Below are 19616 nucleotides of genomic sequence, written 5' to 3'. Positions count from 1 at the left end.
CTAGATCAGACTTGTAGTGATTCTCCTGTTTACAGCCTCCTAAGTGCTGGGATTATAAGCATGTGCCACCACGCCCAGTCTCGCTTGCCTTCTCAACACACCCTGGGGGCGGGGCCAGCACTGCAGACCTGGGGATTGAACCCCCAGCCCCTTCTCCTGGTTGCAGGCACTTTAATCTGCTGAGATATTTGGCTGACCCATCATGACACTTTTGTTAATTCTAAAATGTACATATCCCATCTCAGATGGTTGTCATAATAGTTAAATATAATAAAGAAGGAAAAGATGATAGCATAGTGTCCAGATGCAGTCATGCAGATGACAGCTTTTGATATATCCATAAAGCATTTTCTGGTGATAGATTTGCTTACCAAATTAACCAACTACCCATTTGACTTCTGTTGGCCAAAAAGTCAATAGAGATCTGGGTGTGGCAGTGCAAGCCTGTAAGCCCAGCACTCTGAAAGCTAAGGCTGGAGAATTACAAGTTTGAGCCCAGCCTGGACTAATGAGACCTTGTTCCCCACACCCCAAAAAGGAGTATTGGGAATGTAGCTCAGTGTGAAGGACCTGGGTTCAATCCTCGGTACTCCTTGCAAAATATTCCTGTTATGGTACTCAGGAATTTTTTTAAAGAAGGGTTTATGAATAGAGACCTTGCAAAACAATATATGTTTTCAGACCCTTTTCCCCTAAAGAAAAAAAAAACCCCACATGTTCTCTTTTTTATTTTTCTGCAGTCTCTAAGTTATAGTATTTACATAATTATCAGATTGTTCTAATGGATGAGAATGTAATGAAGAATTTTTTCTCTCTTCTTTTTAATTTGTTTGACCAATCTGAACAACTGATTTGAAGACAACAACATGCAGTATAACAACCATTGTTGAATTCCTATCATTTTAGAGCAATTCTGAATCATTTTTCATTTTCTTTACTATTTTTTAATTCTCCTTAAAATAAAAAATAAAATGAAATAAATCTCTTTATAACATACAAAATTAACAGTGTTTATTGTTCATGTGTGCCTGGAATTTTTAAAGTATTTTATCAATTTTGACTAATTTAATTTCTGAAAACAAACAGATGAGGTAGAAACTTAATTTTCCCATCCTACAGAGGAGGAAACCAAGGCCACAGCGACATTAATTAATTTGCTGGAGTGTTATTACTTCTCTTTCAAGGTGTGCTGAAAGAGCCTCTCACAAGGGCTAAATGTTAAAGCTGCATTTCAGAGACACAAATTTAAGAGGAAAGGAGACACACGGAGAGGGCAGAAACAGGAGGCGCTACCCAGTGGGTGTCTTTGTTGGGAACCTGGATTTCTCTGGAGGTTTGCAAAATGTGCCTCCAAGCTGCTGAAGGAAGATGGGAAGGAAGGGTGTCTGTCCACCCTGGCCCATTCTTGATTCTCTAGGTGGAAGTGTCCTTCTCTCCACCCAAGCGCACACTGCCCCTCACTGCTGGGGTTTATTTTCCATGCAGCCTCTCAGCACAGTGGCTGCTCCAGAAGCAGATGCTTTGACAGTCTGCCCCAGCCCAGGTGTGCGCAGGCAGGATGTGCTCATGGAGAGAAGGACAGCCATCGAGGCAAGCTGAATGGGGGCAAGCGCTGAGCCTGGTGTGATCAGGAGGAACTGTGTACTCTGTCACCCTTCTAGACATCAAAATCCAATATGAGATCACACTGTCTCCGAAGTCTCTAGGCAAGAATCCACCCCAACCTCTTCTGTTTTCTAAAAACAGGAGGATTACTACGAGTCCGAGCTGCATCATGAGACCCTGTACCAAATACACAAAAATAAATAGATAAATAAATAAATAAATAAATGCCCTTGGAGTTCTTGGCTCCCTCCTGTCTTTGCCTCTGTCTTCCCCTCGACAGCTGCTGTGTGTGCATGTATGTACTCCCTTCTTTTTACAAGAACATTCTCAACTAATTATAGTTGCTAAAATCTTTATTCTAAATGAAGTCACAACCTTGGATTTTCTGTAGACAGAAATTATGGGAGGACAAATCTACTATATCACTAGATTTAGGAAGCCATTAGTACTTTTGGCTATAGTGAAACAAAGCAGCCATCCTTGTCGGAGAGGGAAGAGACCATCAGGCGCTTCTATAAGGCATTGAATAGAAATTCCTAAAACCAAAACATCTCGGCATGTAGTGATAATTTTCTATACTGAGCTTGTCAGTGTAAGTCACTATTAGCTATCAAGGCTTATCAGTTACAGTGAGTTTCCTGCAGGCTGCCCAGCTGCAGCGAGCTGCCTGACCTGGCCATACCATCACACAAATCTGTACTTTGACATAGAAGGCCCCTGAATGGGTTATAAATATAAACATACACATCTATGAACAGAGGAAGAGACAGTAAGCTTTACATGATACTACTATTCATGGTACCGTTATATGCATACAATCAAAAAGACCAGAGGTTTGCAATTTTTGGAAATTAGATATTTTTCTAATTAGTTGAAGCTATTGGTTACTATGGGTTGCAAGCATGATACCTTTTGCAATTTTGTCCCTTCATTCCATGAATTGCCTTTTCCTCCCTGAAGCCATCTCATTTTGGATGTTACCACCTGGTACACTCTTCACTGCTGATCACTTTCTCCATAATGTCACTAGTCAGAAGGCCTCATTATTTCAGATCTTGCTTCAGTGATTCCTAAAAGCATTCCTGAGGAGAAAGGAGTAGAGAGATGCTTTGCTTCCTTCACGTTGGCCTATTTCAATTCATCCATGAAGAAGACATTGATCTAGCATCTAGCTGCAGTGTCCCAGTCCCTGAACTGGGCTCTGGGGACACCTTAGGGCACACAGCAGGGGTGTTCCCTGCTTTTAGATAGCTCATCATCTAGCTCAGTGGATGGCAGCTGCTGAGGACCCTGGGATGATCTGTCAATGAATACTATGTCAGAAAAACTACTTTCTGAGCTACTTGTTGATCTGAATGTCATTACTTAGGAGGCATCAAACAGAATTTACTTCTTGTTCCTGAATGTAAATAGTAGTTCAGAGTCAAAAGACTCAACATGACCTCAGGGGCCATTTGGTTCAGGTTATTAAATAAAAGATCAACAGTGTACCAAGAGCAGAACTGTACCCTGGAAAAACAAACGTGTAAAAATAGGGATAGGACGGGTCCTCCTGGAACTGGTAGTCTAGCATGGAGAGTCAGATGCTAGCAAATAACTATACAAATAAATACCAGGTTTTGACTGGGAAGGAAGTTTAAGCAGAGTATGAGATATGGAATTTTCCAAGTTCAGGAAGGTTTCCCCAAAACCTGAGATTGAAAAGAGAAGGAAGCTTTCCAGGACAGGAAGGACAGGCATTCCAGGGAGAGAGAACAGAACAACTCACTGTAGGTTCTCATGTTGGAGGTCCAGCCCTAGACTGCACCTACCTGTGAATGGGGCCAGGGATTTGCATTGCAAGCTCTCAAATGATTCTGATGGGATTCAGACAGAGTCCTCATTGTAAGAGAAGAAATGTTTATATGTCAAATCAGACCTGCTCTACCAGCCGAGTGACGCGGGGAAGGTTTCCCTCTAAGAAGTAGTAGTCTTATTAGTAAAGGTAAGAGAGTATATTGTGTCCCTTGAAGAATACAAAGATGACATTCAAGACAGCAAGTATAAAAGTGTGTGTCACTGCCTCAGGCCATTGAGAACTTAGGTTTCTTTGCCCAGGAAGGTCCCCAGGTTGGTAGGAACTGTGTGGAGCAGCCTGACTCTCATACAAGGACAAATCAAAAGATCTTCCTCGTGTATTTTTAAGCAACACAAGACTTTCTAAAGAGAAAACATTACAAAGGTCACTATTAGGGGGGATGGTATGTGAATGGCCATTAAGGGTAAACAACCCAGGCCAACTGGATCAGCTCCTCAAGGGCAGGGTGAGGAACTGGAAGTCCTGGAGCTCTCCGAAGTACCCATCTCAGAAGAGGGGCTAGATAACAAAAGCCAGGGCTATCTAGGGAGAAACACACTGCTGCCAGCCAGGGCTTGGTGAAGCAACAGCCAGTGGAATTAATACCTGGTATGATAAAAAACATGTGACTAATCACACTATTTTAATTATTATAGTAGGAGACATGGCCAATGATTCATCCTCCAATAACCCCTGCTTACTTTGAATATATTTATCCTATCATTCTTACCACTTTCTTTCTTTTTTCTTTTTTTGTGGTACCAGGGATTGACTCATGACTTGCTGAATCTTGCACTTGCCAGGCAAGCACTTACGCCACTGAGCTATCTTCCTGGTCCATTCTTGCCACTTTCTGAAGCAGTTCTGGATGTCCTCTTCCATTCTTGCTTGCACTCTCCTGGCCATCTTGATGTCCTGAATCAATTCAAAACATTCACCTCTCATGGTCATTTTTACTTTAGAGAGGAGCTAGAAGTCAGTCACACAGAGCCAGATCCAGTGAATAAAGTGGATGAGGACGTATTGTAATGTTTGTATTTGACAGATATGAAAATGTGACTGATGTCATTTTATCAAACTATATAGTGACTGCTTAAATTGAAGATGTAAGAGACAATGCCGCTAACCACCTCAAGATACTCAAACTATGCCCTTGCTCCTTGGCACAAGTATCCCATTGTTCTTGGCATACATTCCAATGTGTCTTTTACTCTAATATGTCTTTTAAGAATGTAAGCATTTGCTGTAACTTTTCAGTCGCCTCTTGTACTATGACCCCTCTCTTGTTCTTTCTTGTTCTACTAGTGTCTCATACTGGCCAAGCCCAGTGGAGCCACAGGGCAAAGAACAGGTCAAGGGACCCAAAAGGCCTCCTGGTCCATCAAGTAAGAAATACAAGAGAAGCAGAAAGTTCAAGGAGACCCTGACTTGCTGAATCTTATAAAATGCATCATTGTTTAAAGATGGCAGCTCTGTCTTAGGCACTTTACATGCAGTATATCATTTAATTTGCCTGGTAAATCAGAAGTAAAGTATGCATATGTGTGTGAGTGAATATTTGCACATGGAGGCATGCACGCGCGCGCGCACACACACACACACACACACACACACATTCAGGTGTGTGCTGGGATGCAGCAGAAATGCCGCAGTCCCTATTAGTGCTTGTGTTCAGGGGCAGCCAGCTCACTGATGCAGTGTGGAATTATTTTGGTAGGTGCTAATAGTGCAGTGTTTTAAAAAGCTGATGTAGAAAATAGATGCAATCCGTGTGATGTGTGCCGAGCTCCTGGCTGCTGACAGGGAGGAGGAGGCTGAGCAGCCGCCTGGGCGGCAGCCCTGGCTCTGCTCTGTCACCATCTGTGTGGGTGGTGTGGGAGCAGGAAGCAGACGGCCACTCCCTGAAAATGAGATTGGCCAGCCAAGTGCTGGGTATGGCCCACGTGCCATGGAGCCACAGGGCCACCTACACTCTGACCACTGCTGGGGCACTGGGAGAGGTGTTTGCCTGGATCTTTCTCATAGTTGGGGGAGAACACAAAGTCAGAATTGTTCTCAGGCAAGAAGCACCCACCTTATCCTGAGTCTTGAACTTTACTATGTACAAAGGTGACAGGAGTACATATAGAAAAGGCAGATTTAGGACTCTATTCCAGGGATTCCACAGCAGTAGGGCTGCTTAGGAGCATAGGCTTCTGTCTTGTATTTTTTCATGATACGATTGATGCAGGTGGACTGTGGACTGCACATGCATTAATACTTTTCATCATGGTACTGAAAATTGAACCAATGAACCTCGCATTCAATTACATCCCCAACCATTCAAAGCAAAATATATTTTTAAAAATATTTTGAGACATGGTGTCACTAGGTTGCCCAGGATAGGGAAGAATTGGTGATCCTCCTGTATCAGCCACTCAGAGTGCTGGAATTATAGGTATGGGCCACAATGCCTTGCTATACGTGTCAATTCTTGAGAGTGAGAGTGAATTTCTACAACTGGTAGAGACAGTAGGCTTCTCAAATGATCAAGTTCAGCATCAGAAACCCATTTATATGAAGTACAATGTAAAGGAAGTATGAATCTACAGGTACAGGAATCAGGAAAACATGCATGTGTATGGTTAAGAGATACTGAACTTAAGTATGACACTCAAAGGGTACATGAACATAAATCTTGGTTAAAGAATAAGCTAGGTGAGAACAGAGGATGGAACAGGGGAAAGTTACTCTTACAGAACACACTTCTACTGCATCCTGGAGCCCATCCTCCCAACACCAGGAGAGCCCGAAGAAAGGAGCTGGTGAATGATACAAACTGGATCTTCCAACACACCCTAAGCACCTTGCCTCCCTAAAAGACATGTTCACCGAATCCCAAGATGCTGGGTCCTCTGAGAGACCAGCCATCTCTGGGCGGACTATAGGAGCAAGGTCGGTGCAGAGGATCTTCACCGCAAACAGGATGGCTTCCAGGGTAGAGATCTTATCACCCAGTGTCCTCTGATTTTGAACATCACTCTCTCTTTCTTTCAAAACCTTTATTTCTAAGTTAGTAAAATGGAAATAATAAAACTAGTTTGAACCCAGATCATGTTTAACCCTTGTAAATGGAAAAGTATAAATATGTATCAAGTTCACTCTAGCGGAGAGACTGTGTCATACATCTGTTATGCAAAATGTTACACAAATGAAAGGTACTGTTATTCATTTCACCAAATTCAGGCTTGAGCACTTAGAAAGATGATTTCATGTGAGAAAGTTGGTCTTGGAATCACAGGAATATTTTCAGACTGAATTGTGTTCTCTGTTTGCCCATATTTTGTATCCAAATCTCCCCATCGGGCATTCCTTCGAGTCATTCTCTAGCATGTCCAATAGGTGCTGTGGTCTCTGTGCCGCCCCATCTGAGAACTTACTCCAGTTAATAGAACAACTTCCCTAAGGAGCCTACATGTCTCAGTTTTGTTCCTCCTGACACATCCTGGGTTACTAGTTGGGCACTGAGATGTAGGCGTTTCCTCCCTTGGGCATCTCAGAGTTCACTGGGTTTTGCATCATCCCACAACAACCTATCCCCAAGACATCATCCTGGATCCAGCTCTACAGAAAGATGGCTCCTCCTCGGGCAGGCTGCCCCAGGCCCTCTGAATCCTGTCCACTCAGTGCCCAGCCCTGTTCTGCCACTTCTCCCTGCACACTTATTCTCAGGGACCTCTGTGAACACACCCATGTGCACAACTCATGGAGCCTGAGAGTGATGAGACCCCATCCTGCAGCCTTACCTTTCTCAAACCCTCCAGCCTCTCATCCACACAAGCCCAGGGGTGCTTGTGACATTGACTGGTGAGGAGGCCCTCAACTCCAGTTTCTACTACTTTTCTGAAGCTATAGTGACAATTCACTTTTAAATCATGCTTTATAATTTTAAAAGGATTTGCAAGACTATTACTTGATGTGTATTTCACTATAGTCTTGTGCTAAATAACAAGCATTTTGACAAGCTTCCATCTTACAGGTGATAAAACAGAGATAACGTGCTTTTTCCTAACTAAACAGCACTCAACCAGAGATAATTTTGTTCCCCAGGAGACTTGCAGCAATATGTAGAGACACTGATGGATGAAATGGAAGCAGAGAAGCTACTGGAATCTTGTGGACAGAGGCCAGAGATGCTGGTTAGCATCCTACAGTATATAGAGGACATACCTGTACCTATAATGTCAGCGCTGAGAGAGGCCAAGGCATGAGGAATAGGGATAAGAAAACTGGACAGCTGACTGGGGAAAATGTGTCAGGAATAAAGTCATAGAAACACAGCTCACCAGCTGGGTGAGATGTTACGCCAAAGAAGAGAATACACATACATAACATGGTACCCCAAAAGGTTTAAAGTTTAAGGGTCCTGAACACTGTTCATAGAACCAATCAGAAAAGCACCTTTTGGGCTGGCCAAATAGCTCAGCAGATTAAAGCACCTGCAAGCAGGTACAGGGGCCGGGAGTTCGATCTCTGGACCTGCCATGCCAGTCCCACCCACAGGGCATGCTGAGATGGCAATTGAGACTGGGCATGGTGGTGCGCACCTGTAATCCCAGCTCTTCAGAAGCTGTAAACAGGTGGATTACTAGGAGTCCAATCTAGTAACAAGACCCTGAACACCCTGTAGACCCTTCCCTAAAATACAAAAAGAAAAGAAAGGAAGCAAAGCAAAGCAAAGCACCTTTTATAATCCTACAATAGGATCTGATGATTTTCACAGGACCAAGAAAAAGATGCTGTTCTCAATCCTTCATTTACGTATGGGCTTGACCAATGAAAAGACATGGTTCCTGACCCTTAATTTACATGTGGTGTGAAGATAATGAATTTTTGATAAGACGGTTGTCCTAATACCATACTTGAATAGGGGGCTGAATGGGGGAGATGACTCTGGCATTTGGGGTATTAAAGACCCCTTTTCTTTTATCCTTGGGGCTGTTGTGGGCCCTCTTCAGCAACCAACTCTCAACTTATAGGGCATGCCTTTTTCTAAGTTCAATGAATCCATCCCCTTACTGCTTTTTCTGTGTTTTTCAGTTCTTTCTTCAAGAGCATCAAGGGCCTAGAAAGAAGCCTGTAGTACTAGCATCTACTAACAGTTTGACTCCTGCTGGGGCAACTTAGTGAGACCCTGTCTCAAAAATAAGCCTGGAAATGTAGCTCAGTGACAGAGCATACCTGGATTCAATCCCCATACTGTAAAAAAGACTCCATAGCCAAGGACTGTCTGTCCCCAAATGTGAATAAATAGTGTGTTAGTGAGTTAAACTCAGGAATCTAGATCAAATATTTGGAATCCAGGAATCCCTATTCTCCTCAGTACTACCTGCCACTGTTCTGATGTCCAACCATGAGTCTTGGACACCTGAGCTGACACATAATCTCGCTAAGAGAAAGAAAGAAACATTCATTCAAGTTTCCTTGTACAGTGTACTAGCTATGAAAACTGAGATGAGTTATAAGTGATCTGTGAACTTCTATTTTCTCAACCACAAAATGGTTATACTAGAACTGATGGGAGATTAATTAGTCTATCACCACAGTACATGGGAGAGATCTAACACACAGCAGTCTACCTCTCCTACCCTTCTCAATCTTCTCTATCCTCTTTCCTCAACTTCAGTGCTCAGTAATTGTCCTACTGTCTCCACTATGAGCATTTGCAACCTCATTGGTAGCTCTCAAGACTAACTTCAAGGGCTTAGCTATACAAGCGCTTGCCTGGCAAGCTTGAGGTCCTGATTTCTAGCCCTGGTACCAGAACTAGAAAAAAAAAGTTAATTCTCCAGACTAACTTCAAATGGCATAATGATGAGTTTCACAAAAGATCTTAGGAAAATAATGAGTCTTGCAGAGTGGCAACCTTCCCCAGATAAACTGGGAAACAATCTTTCAAGAAGGGAAATACAGATGGCTCAGTAGACACCATGGAATTTCTGAAGTATATACATAAAGACTTTATAATTTGGCCCTTAGTGATATAGCCAAAATTTGACTATACACAAGAGTCAAAGGGGCAGAGAATTCAGTGTGCAAAAATGGAACCCAAGCAACTCTCAGCCATATCTCAGGCTCAGCATCACTTTGTTGGGGTATACAAGCTCTATCCAGGCATCAGGATAAGCCTTACCTGGTGAGAGCTCAAACATCCCCTCTCCATGGAGCCTATAGGTCACATCCAGAATGCTTTACTAGATTTAGGTAGACTCAAGAAAACCTGTGATCTATGACACTCCTTTCCAATGTTCAGGATTTACCCAACTATGAAAGTATGAAAGAAACTCTGAGGATGAGTGGATTTTAGGGCTACATGGGGGGCCTCTCCATGAGAATAGGCCAAAGCATTATATTTAAATCTCTCAGAGCTTGTATATCTGAGGAAGCTGCCAGATAAAAGTGGAAATGGCTTCCAAAAGCATCAGCAGAATAGCTGTGGGATTCCACAGCTTCTAGAAGAACCCAAGGCCTAAAAGCTAGTGCTGATGAGGATGAGGAGAAGCAGGAACCCTGATTTACTGGTCAGGATCTGCGCATTACTTTGGAACGTGGGAAGCTCCTCATAAGGTTAAACACACAGTTATGATTTGCCCAACTTCCATTCTTGGACACATACCCAAGCGGTATGAAAACACCTGTGCGAAAACTTAAACACAAGTGTTCCCAAAAGGTGAACATAACCCAGAAGTCCTTCAGTCATATGAATGGATAAGTGAATTGATACATCCACACTCTATTTATGGCAATAAAAATGAATGAACTACAAATATAAGCTATAAGTTGGATGAATCTTGGAAGTGGTAAAAGAAGTCAGTCATGAGTGATCACATCTTGAATGATTCTGTTTATCAGAACTGGATAGAATAGACAAATCTATAGAAATACTAAATTAAGTAGATCAGTTGTTGCCTGGGGTATAGGATTTCTTGCTGGGTGGCTGAAGTGTTCTAGATCTGATTGTGGTCATAATTATACTACTCTGAATACACTAAAAAACATTGAATTAGGTATCTTAAAAGGTAATTTTTAGGGTAGGTGAATTACATATCAAAAAAGGTATTTTAAAAAGGAAGCAAAGAATAAGAGAGAAAAGGGGAGAAGAAGAAGGAGAACAGATCAGCCATTTGTGTTTTCAAATGCTAGAGGAGGCATGTCTCCAAAGGATCTCAGTTCGTTAGCTATTTCAGCAAATAAAAGTCCCCCTTGCTCATTGCTTGGCATTTTGGCAGGACTGGAAATCAAACTAACATAATAGAGCAGAACAGGAGAAAGGAATACAAGTCTCTCGAATTTTACATGTATGTGGGGACCTCGAGAGGACAATGAAATCAGAAGAAATGGCCAAAGCAAGATAATTGCATACGCCTTGAGACAACAAGTAATACATCTAAGAGAAATGACAAGACAAAAGCGAGAAGTGTGCGCAAACCACAGAAAGAGCCCACCTGGAAAGGAGTTTATGGAGCGAGCCTTGCCTAGAGATCCCCAGCCCCTGGCTCGGAGCTGATAAAAGCTGCCTCCAGCAAAGCAGGGTTTATGTCTTGTCTGTAGAAAAGGGAAGGGAAGCAGAAAGTGTCCCTGAATTTTAACCTTCTTCTGCTGAACAAACTTTAATATTCTATGGAGAAATATTGCAGTTTCCTTGATCTTCTAAGAAGTGATAGAACTCAGGGCTTACCTATGTGGGCTAGTGAATGAGTTGGACCACACAGATAGGCCGCTGCACTGCTGTGTTACCTCCTGGGAAGAGAACTCTGAGATCCAGACAGGGTGTTCCAAGGTGTCTTCTACTGGCTTCTTATGTTAGCATGCATCAGACCTCCGTAAATCTTGTCAAAATATGCTTTCCTGGATTCCACTCCTAGGACAAGGCACAGGGGCTCTGAGTAACTACAGAAACAATGGCAGTTATACCTGTCATATAAGAGAGGGCTGCAGAAAATAGAGATCTCATATATATTCAGCGGGATATCCTGGTGGGTACCTGTGATTCCAGTACTCTTGGAAGCAGAAGCAAAAGGATCACAAGCTTAAGCTCAACCTGCCTGGACAATGTAGCAACTTTCTGAGACTCTGTCTCAAAATTAAACTTTAAAGGAGCTAGAGGGAGTGGGGAGGTGAGGGAGGGAAAGAGGATGGGAAAAAGGGATTGAAAAATTGAAGGAGAACTTTTGCAAATAAAAGAGACCAAGAAATGGAATCAGGAGTGAGGAATGGGAGAGGTAGGGAATGGGAAAGGAATGAAGATGTATTTGCTACCTATGTAGACTTTCTGTGATAAATATAATCAGTATATACTGAAAAAATGTATTAACTTAAAAAATTTATAATAGGAATTTGCCAAAGTTTCCCAAATTCAATTCTAAGTTGAAATGTCCTCATTTGAGCTTATGCCTGTGGCTAATTAAATTATATCATTCTTAGTTTTCATCCAATTTTGTAAACAATAACAGGCAAAAAGATAAATTAAAAAAGGGGAACTCAGTGTGAAGGATGTGGTTTCAATTCCCAATACTCCAAAAATCAAAAACATAAACAATATAGCCCAGGTCCTAGGTATCTATGCAAGTGAAAAAACTATTCACATGAAACTTATACAGAGTTATAATAATTTGAGTCATAATTACTTCTATGTGGTTATACATAATTAACTCACATAAACTAGAAACCCCAATGTCTTCTACATGGTAAAAGTATAAGCACTCTACCACTCAACTCTATGTGGAACAATACTTAGACATCAAAATAATCAACCGTCGATGACACACATGACAGGAATGAGTCTCCACAGTGCTGAGCTAGGTGGAAGAAGAATGCAAAGATGGCATCTGGCCTTGCTACTGGTGTCAGGTCCCAAAGAAATTCTTTCTGTGTTCCTGGTGTTCTGAACAAGGAATTGGACAAAGCACACAGAAAAGATAGGGAGGATATATATATATATATATATATTACAAGGTCTACAGGTTCTGACTACACAGATTGGACTCTCTCCTGTTTTCAGCCTCCCAAGTACTAGGATTACAGGGGTGCACCAGCACACCCAGTCTCAATCTCAGTCTCAGTGAGTCCCAAGGAGCAGGGTGGAGGGGTGACACTGTACCCCAGTGATTGAACCCCAGTCCCTACATCTGCCTAAGCAAGTGCTTTAATCCACTGAGCTATCTGGCTGGCCCAGGAGAACTTATATTTGACTTTCTGTGATAGGTGAAACTAGAGTGACAGAAAGCAGATGGCTGATCACCAGAGGCTGAGTGTGCAGAAGGATTTGACTATAGGAGATAGATTGGTGGACCTGTTTTGTTTTTATGGTGCTGCTACCATGCCTGTATGCTACAACACTTAAAAGGTGTTTATTTTCATATGTGTAAATTGTATCCTGAAAGAATACACGGTGTGAAAGCAAAAGCCATAAAAAGTGGGTGTGCCCTGATTTAACCCAATATATACCTGAGGGCAGAGCAGTTTCTAGATGTGGGTAGCCCCAATTTTGGTAGCATAGGCAGAGGCTTAGGCACGGAGTACTGCCTCCTGGTCTCCCCACAGGCCCATAGGGTTCCAATACAACTGAGCAATTCTCGACTCAGTCCTGCACACTGGCACCCACATACTTATACCAGAGGAAAGAAGGTGTTTGGCTGAGAACGTGAAAGATACCAGACATCCAGGTGGGCAGGAATGCAAATGACTTGTGTCTTCCTCCTAGCATTTTTGTATATTTTGAAAATCTCTCCAGATATTTGTCCAATCGTAGAAGGCTTTGCTGGAGTATAAATGCAGGCACGGGTGGGACCCCAGAGCGAATTGTGGTGAAACGAGAATGAAGCTGCTGTTGATCAGTCTTTTAAAACAAATGTTTGTAAGGGGAGCAGGCAGTTGGCTCTTGTCACTTGCTGGAAAATTGTTCTTTCTCCCACAAACTTCTGCAACTTACACTTTCCCTGTATATTCCTAAAATTCCACCTTAAGACAAGCCGAATGTACTCATGGCCAAATTCTCAGCTTGGAGAAGTTTTGCTTAAGCAATGACATACTGCATCTGGATCCTTTGCACCCGCATCTGGAAGCCACATGTCTGCAGCAGCTGTATAAAAGTCAGCCCAGGAAACCTAGGGTGACACTTTTTTGCCAACAATCAGGCGGCATGGACCTCACTCTTCTCTGGGCACTTCTGTCACTGGTCTCTGTGGCCTGGGGCCAGTATGGTGACTACGGGTACCCATACCAGCAATACCATGACTACGGTGATGATGGCTGGGTGAATCTGCACCGGCAGGGCTTCAGCTACCAGTGTCCCCCTGGGCAGGTGGTGATGGCTGTGAGGAGCATCTTCAGCAAGAAGGAAGGTTCTGATAGACAGTGGAACTACGAGTGCATGCCCACTCCCCAGACCCTCGGGGAGCCCACGGAGTGCTGGTGGGAGGAGATCAACAGGGCTGGCATGGAATGGTAAGAAGCAGCTGCTGCGCTTGGGCTGGGATGGCTCCGCACACCCGCAGGAAGACATTGGCCTCTTAGAGAATAACAGTGCCTGTAACTAGGGCAAATCCTACCTGGACCAGATGGTTACAGTATGTGCTCTGGGTGGGATAGCTCTCCCAGGGAACAGACGTGATAGGACAAGGCCGGGATGAGGGTGTTCATGGCATGTGAAGTCATTTGTGATTCTGTTCATTGCACAGGCAGCTCTAGTCTTGGTTTTATCCAGGCAGGGCTCGTACTGGTCTGCAACATGTTTACCAGACTGCAGAGAACAACAGGTACAAGAATTGAACTTACTTAAGAATATTTTCAGTAATTAAACATTGTTGCAACATCAGAGAAACATGTTCATTTTGAGGTGTTTTGTTTGTATTGTGTAACAAAAGTACTAGTCCACAGTTGTTAAGGGGAATAAACAATTGAACACTCAGCAAAGATAGTTTGAGAAATGATTTAGAGCAAGTGAAGCAGGGAGAAGACAAAGAAATTGAAGCAAAGATTTCTGAAATTAAATAGTTTTCTGTTGCCCTGATTAACTGTGTTCTCTCAATTATGAGTACTGTGATTTTCTCCTCTGTCCAAACTTCAAGTGGCTTCTGTGGTCAGAATATAGTTTACTAAAAGCTTTTAGAGAGAGGTTCTGCCTCTCCTTGACTTGCAGTCTGCCCTAGTCAACATCGCGAATGGTTCCAGTTTATACTTCTCTGTGAAAAGTGACTGGGTTCAAGCCCTGGTTCTTGGTCAGAGCTTGTCCTAGAAGCCACTGATTGTCAACCAGTTATGCACAGACACCAAGTGCAGCCTGGACTGCAGAAGGGAGAGGTTGGAGGCTGATGCTTGGGGAGACCGGGCAGGAAGGGGCAAGCCCAGCTGGTAGGCTGCCCCAGGTGCTATCTGTGGAGCAGCTCTGGGAGGGTGCGGCAGTGGTCAAGCACCAAATCCTAAGAGTCCTATCACCTGACAGAGGGCAAGGAGATTCCCACCCAGATAAGAAACTTAGACCCACACTGACCTCAGAATTAAGTTGTAGGCTTGCTGACTTCTGCTGTAGAAAAAAGAATTTTCCAGATGTGTCATTAAAAGGCACAAAAGAATCTATTGGACAGAAATTTGGAAGTACACACACAAAGAAATAGAGCGCACACTCTCAAGAAAGGCAGAGCATGATACAGGGCGCTGAGTATCTTTATGTGGCCTTGAGTGTGCCTTCCAGACAGGCGATCTGGGATGCTGTTCACACTGTCTGTCTGACCAGCCGGCTGGCAGACTGTGTTGGGTTGACTTCTACGTGGTCCCAAGTTGAGCTATGTTGCTCATTAGCATTGCTGCTTCCCTGGGGGTGCAAGAGGAAGCGCAGTTTACAGGTGAAAAGAGGGGGTGGTCTACTCAAAGATGACAAGGCCAATTTGCAGGTGAAAGAGAATCACTCAGGTTTACTATGTCTCAGGAGGAGAGAAGAGAAAATTTAAATTGGACTTGAGTCATTTTTGTATCCTAGAGCTGCAGTGTCTCTTAAAAGTACAATTTTAAATTACATTTTTCCCTGCCTCCTTTCTCCCTATCTTTATTTTTTCCTGTCCTACCTTGGTCCAAAAACTAGAAATCCCAGAAGAAAAAAAAATGCTATTGGTGAAGGAGCTGAGCAAAAGAGGGATTTCTCCTGAAAACAGCTTCTAGGCACTGCTGCCTATCCTGTCTGGCCCCATGCTAGCCACACGTGGGTTATCTCACTTTAATGCTCAAAACAAATCTATAACTCACTTTTAGAAGGAAAAACTGTGGTTGAGAGATCAAGTACTTTTTCTTGGCTGGAAAGCTGGATTTGGATCCAGAAAGACATAACCTCAAAGAGTGTGTGCTCAGCCACCTTGGTGGGTTCCCAAGAGCCAACTGCCCCAGCACAGTGCAGACTCCAAACCCACAGCTGCATCTCCATCAGCAGAACCAGGGCCATGGACCAGATTCAAGCTGGTTCCCTTGGAGGCTGGAGGGAAGGTCCTGCAGAATCTTGGCAGACACTCAGTCCTAGGGGGTTCAGTTTGATTACCATGACCAAGGAGGGTCCCAGAAGCTCATGGGAGGGGTGGGCAGAGGGTCCTGGAGGCAGCTGTAGGCTGGGCATCAGGACAGCAGACACTGCTGAGATAGCCTTTATTATGCCTTTACAACCACCCCTACAGCTTCTGGTAAGGATATTAGGTGATCCTAAACCCCTTCAGACAGATGGCTGACTCAGAGAGCAGGCTGGCCTCAGGATAGGCTCCAGTGACTTCCCATAGCCTAGTGCAGAGCATGACATTGACCTACTTACAACTGTCTCTCCAGTCCTCCCATTTCAGTGGACCTTTCATGTGGACAAGGCCTCTTTTAACACCCTTTCTCAGAGCCACAGTACAGCAGCAGGCACAGGACGTTTCTCAGACACTAACGAGGGATCCCTGGGCTCTGAGTCAGAGGGCCTGGGCCTGGACCATGACCTAGACCCAGGGCTCAGCTCTCCAGGCTCCTGTCTCATTTGGAAAATGAGCACTCAGACAGTATCATCTGGAAGCCTCCAAAGGGGTGTGGCTCATGCTCAAAGTACACTGGGTTTTTCTCATGTTCCTGCTTCTGTGTTCATCCCTGTTACGGAGAAAAGCCAAACAGTGTTTAGTTTTGAGCTTGCCAAGTTGTGACTGGTTTGTCATGAAGTTCTGAAATATCTTAAGAAAACCAAAAGAATAAGGTGAAAAACTGCTTTTGTTTGGTCTGTGGGGGGTGGACTGAAAAGCACCTCCCTTCCACTTCCTCTGTGTTCGCAGGAGACAGGGTGGAGGTGTTTTTCCTTTCCTTTCTATCCTCTATTGCCGCCTGCTCCCCTCCATTAATCACAGGACTGAAAACTCACAAACAAGCCAAGCAGCTTCCTCAATATAGGAGGAAGGATCCCAAGAATGATCCCAATCCCCTTTCCAGGCACCTTTTTTAGGTGGTTATGATTTTGAATTCAGACTCCAGTTGCAGTGAAAAATTTGGAAGGAAAGAAAACGCTCACAGTCTGGGAGCAATTACATCTTTCATGGCTGCATCCTCTTAATCTGTTCTGGGGGAGGAGGAATTGTTGATGGTTCTGTGCAACTTGGCTGACTTTTATAAGCAAATTAGCTTTAAGGTTTATTTTAAGTGAGAAAGGAGTCTGGGAATACAAACTTAACAATAATAGGAACTGCTGAAAAACTTGCTAATGGGCATCATCTTTAAAAGCTGCAGCTGAGTCACCTATACTGCCCCTCTTTGTTTCAGTTTCTGTGCTGAACAGCATCTCTTCAGATGCCAGACTCTGAAGCAGGGAAGTTAGGTTCCATCACAGCCAGTATCGGGAACCTGGGCTCCCACAAGAGCCTTGCATTCTTGGGGCCTGCCTGGTTTCTCTGACTTGGGTTGGCCCAGGCTGCAGAATTATGGGCCGTGTGTGGCACAAGGTGAGGCTGGAATTATCTTGTGAGGCTGAGCTGCCCTGGGGAGAAGCAGCACTGGGCTGGGTATCAAGAAAGCAAAGTTCACTGCTCGGGATTGAATGATCTCTGAATGCTGTGGGTTTAGCAACTCAGCTCTTTCACCCTGTCAAAGAGAAAAAGACAAAAAGCGCGGGCTCCACCTCACCAGCTGTGGGAGGTGTTCCTGCGATGCTTACAGGATAAAGCTGAAAACACTAAGGCAAATCCAACTCCAAAACAATGCTTGCCACATGGTATCCTAAGAATGGACAGCCAATAAAGACAGAGAACATGGCATCTGGTGAGGCTCATGTTGGGCAAGCAGCTTTGCATGGAGCAGTGTTTGGAAGAACAGTGCTCTGGGTATTCATATCTTTTCCCCTCCTGTGCTACAGGGAATCCCACTAAGATGTTTTAAAGCATCAATTTGTCTTAGAGATGAATTTATTAATTCATCAGTGACAGTCCACACAATACAGAAGAGACTTATCCCAAGAGCTTTGTCAGCATCAAGGTAAATTTGAAGCTGCATCTGTTGGTCAGGAACTCAGTTTCCAGAACCCAACTGTGATTAAGACCATGGCTTTGTAAACTACAGAGCAATTGTTCCAGTTCATCATTCTCAGTATTTAGTGCACACTGCACCCATCTCTTCTCAACCAGCTTCTCCCTCCCTCTATATGCTTTCTTTCCTGAAGGACGTGGATCACTCCTGGGTTTGTATTTGTTTATGGTTATCAAAACATAAGCTTCATGAACATAAGGACTTTGTCTCATTCACCACTATGTCATCAATGATTAGGATAGACCTGGCATATGATAGGTTCCCAGTAAATATGTAGTCAATGATTGTTTGTTTTTCTTTTGTTTTGTTCCTGATACCAGGGTTTAAACTCAGGGCCTTGTGCTTGGCAGGCAATCACTTAAGCTGTGTCATTTCCCCAGCACTTGGAGTCAATGATTGAATCAGTCTTGATCAATGTTACAAATCCCAGCCAATGTTCCTATCACGCTCAACAAGGAAGCTTACAGTTCTTCTGACAGAGGAAGCCACTTTTCTTTTGTCTTTTATTCTTGATAGTCTTATACCTATAATGTGGGCTCAGCTTTATTGCTTACCCCTCACTTTGTCTTGTTACATTTATCAGCATAGGGTGGTTTTTGATATTTCCACAGTGTCTCTAACATATGACAGAGAATTGCCAATTCTCTATCACTGAAAGATGAGTTCTTTATGAAGGTCATATCTTCTCAATAATCTTAGTATCTCAAATTTACCTAAGAAATAGAAGAGTGAAGTCTTGATTTCAGAGCTGTAAAGACTAAATGCTGCATGCTATACTGGTTTGGATCATGATATTACTCTAAGAACTAATGAAATTCAAATAAAGTTTACAGATTAGGATGGTGCTGTATTGACTTTGCAGTGTTCCTGAACATGTCAAGCTCATGCTGCGAAGGCTAGCACTATGGGAAGGGTAGACATGAATTTTATTTATTTTGTTTAGATTTTTTTTGTTTTTCTGAGACCAGGTCTCACTGGGTAGTTCAGGCTGGGCTTGAACCCACTTTCAATCTGAGGTTGGCCTTAAACTCATGGAAATCCTCCTGCTTCAGCCTCTTGGGGGCTGGGATTGCAGGTCTGTGCACCACACCCAGCTATAGACATGAATTTTATATTGTGTTTTCAAAATTCATCTGTAAATCTGAAATTACTTCAAAATTAAAATAATTAAGATAGTTGAACAGCTATCTCTCTATGATCTGCATACATCCAAGATTGTCGTGTCATGTAGGGAAAGAATGAAATTCTTCATAAAAGAAGACATTAGGAGAGTAAGAAAGAAAAAGAAAAGGAGTTCCTTGTGAGTATCCAGGAGGGATTTGGAAAGTGGGGTACCATGTGGAACCCTCTGTCCCTAAATCCTTACAGAGTAGCAGAGCATGGAAATCATTCCACTTTTAGTGGCCACCTATCACAGGCAACTAGGAGTTTAAAATGGCAAATTAGACTTCAGTTTCTCTTCAGCAGTCACACAGCAGTGAGCTATCTCCCTGGCCAGAATAATTCTTAAAATGCATCCCTTATTCATTCTTTTCCCAAGTAATACCAAGTCTTGGATACTGTTTCTACATCCACAGAAGCAATTCTCTAGAACTGTGAGAATGAAATGAAGTTA

At 43.3% G+C, this 19616-nt stretch overlaps 1 protein-coding gene and 1 long non-coding RNA gene across 3 annotated transcripts in view; one reads left to right on the top strand and one right to left on the bottom strand.

Annotated features, from left to right (window-relative positions):
- The window catches only part of LOC111813976, a 62727-nt gene extending 48591 nt beyond the window's left edge, over positions 1 to 14136 (bottom strand). For both annotated transcript variants that reach the window (XR_002819079.1, XR_002819080.1), the window contains exons 1-2: positions 14032 to 14136; positions 11160 to 11342 (exon numbers count right to left, since the gene is read on the bottom strand). This is a non-coding gene — a long non-coding RNA (uncharacterized LOC111813976). The remainder of the gene's footprint in view (positions 1 to 11159; positions 11343 to 14031) is intronic.
- Positions 13541 to 19616, top strand: part of Dpt (dermatopontin) — a 32405-nt gene continuing 26329 nt past the window's right edge. The window contains exon 1 of the mRNA XM_004646053.3: positions 13541 to 13927. Coding sequence (XP_004646110.1) covers positions 13623 to 13927 — 305 coding nt within the window. The 5' untranslated portion in view covers positions 13541 to 13622. The remainder of the gene's footprint in view (positions 13928 to 19616) is intronic.

Source organism: Octodon degus, unplaced genomic scaffold (genome assembly GCF_000260255.1).
Source record: "Octodon degus isolate 3935 unplaced genomic scaffold, OctDeg1.0 scaffold00250, whole genome shotgun sequence".
NCBI lineage: Eukaryota > Metazoa > Chordata > Mammalia > Rodentia > Octodontidae > Octodon > Octodon degus.
The sequence above is the reverse complement of the archived record's forward strand: the minus strand, read 5'-3'. Positions and strand labels throughout refer to the sequence as shown.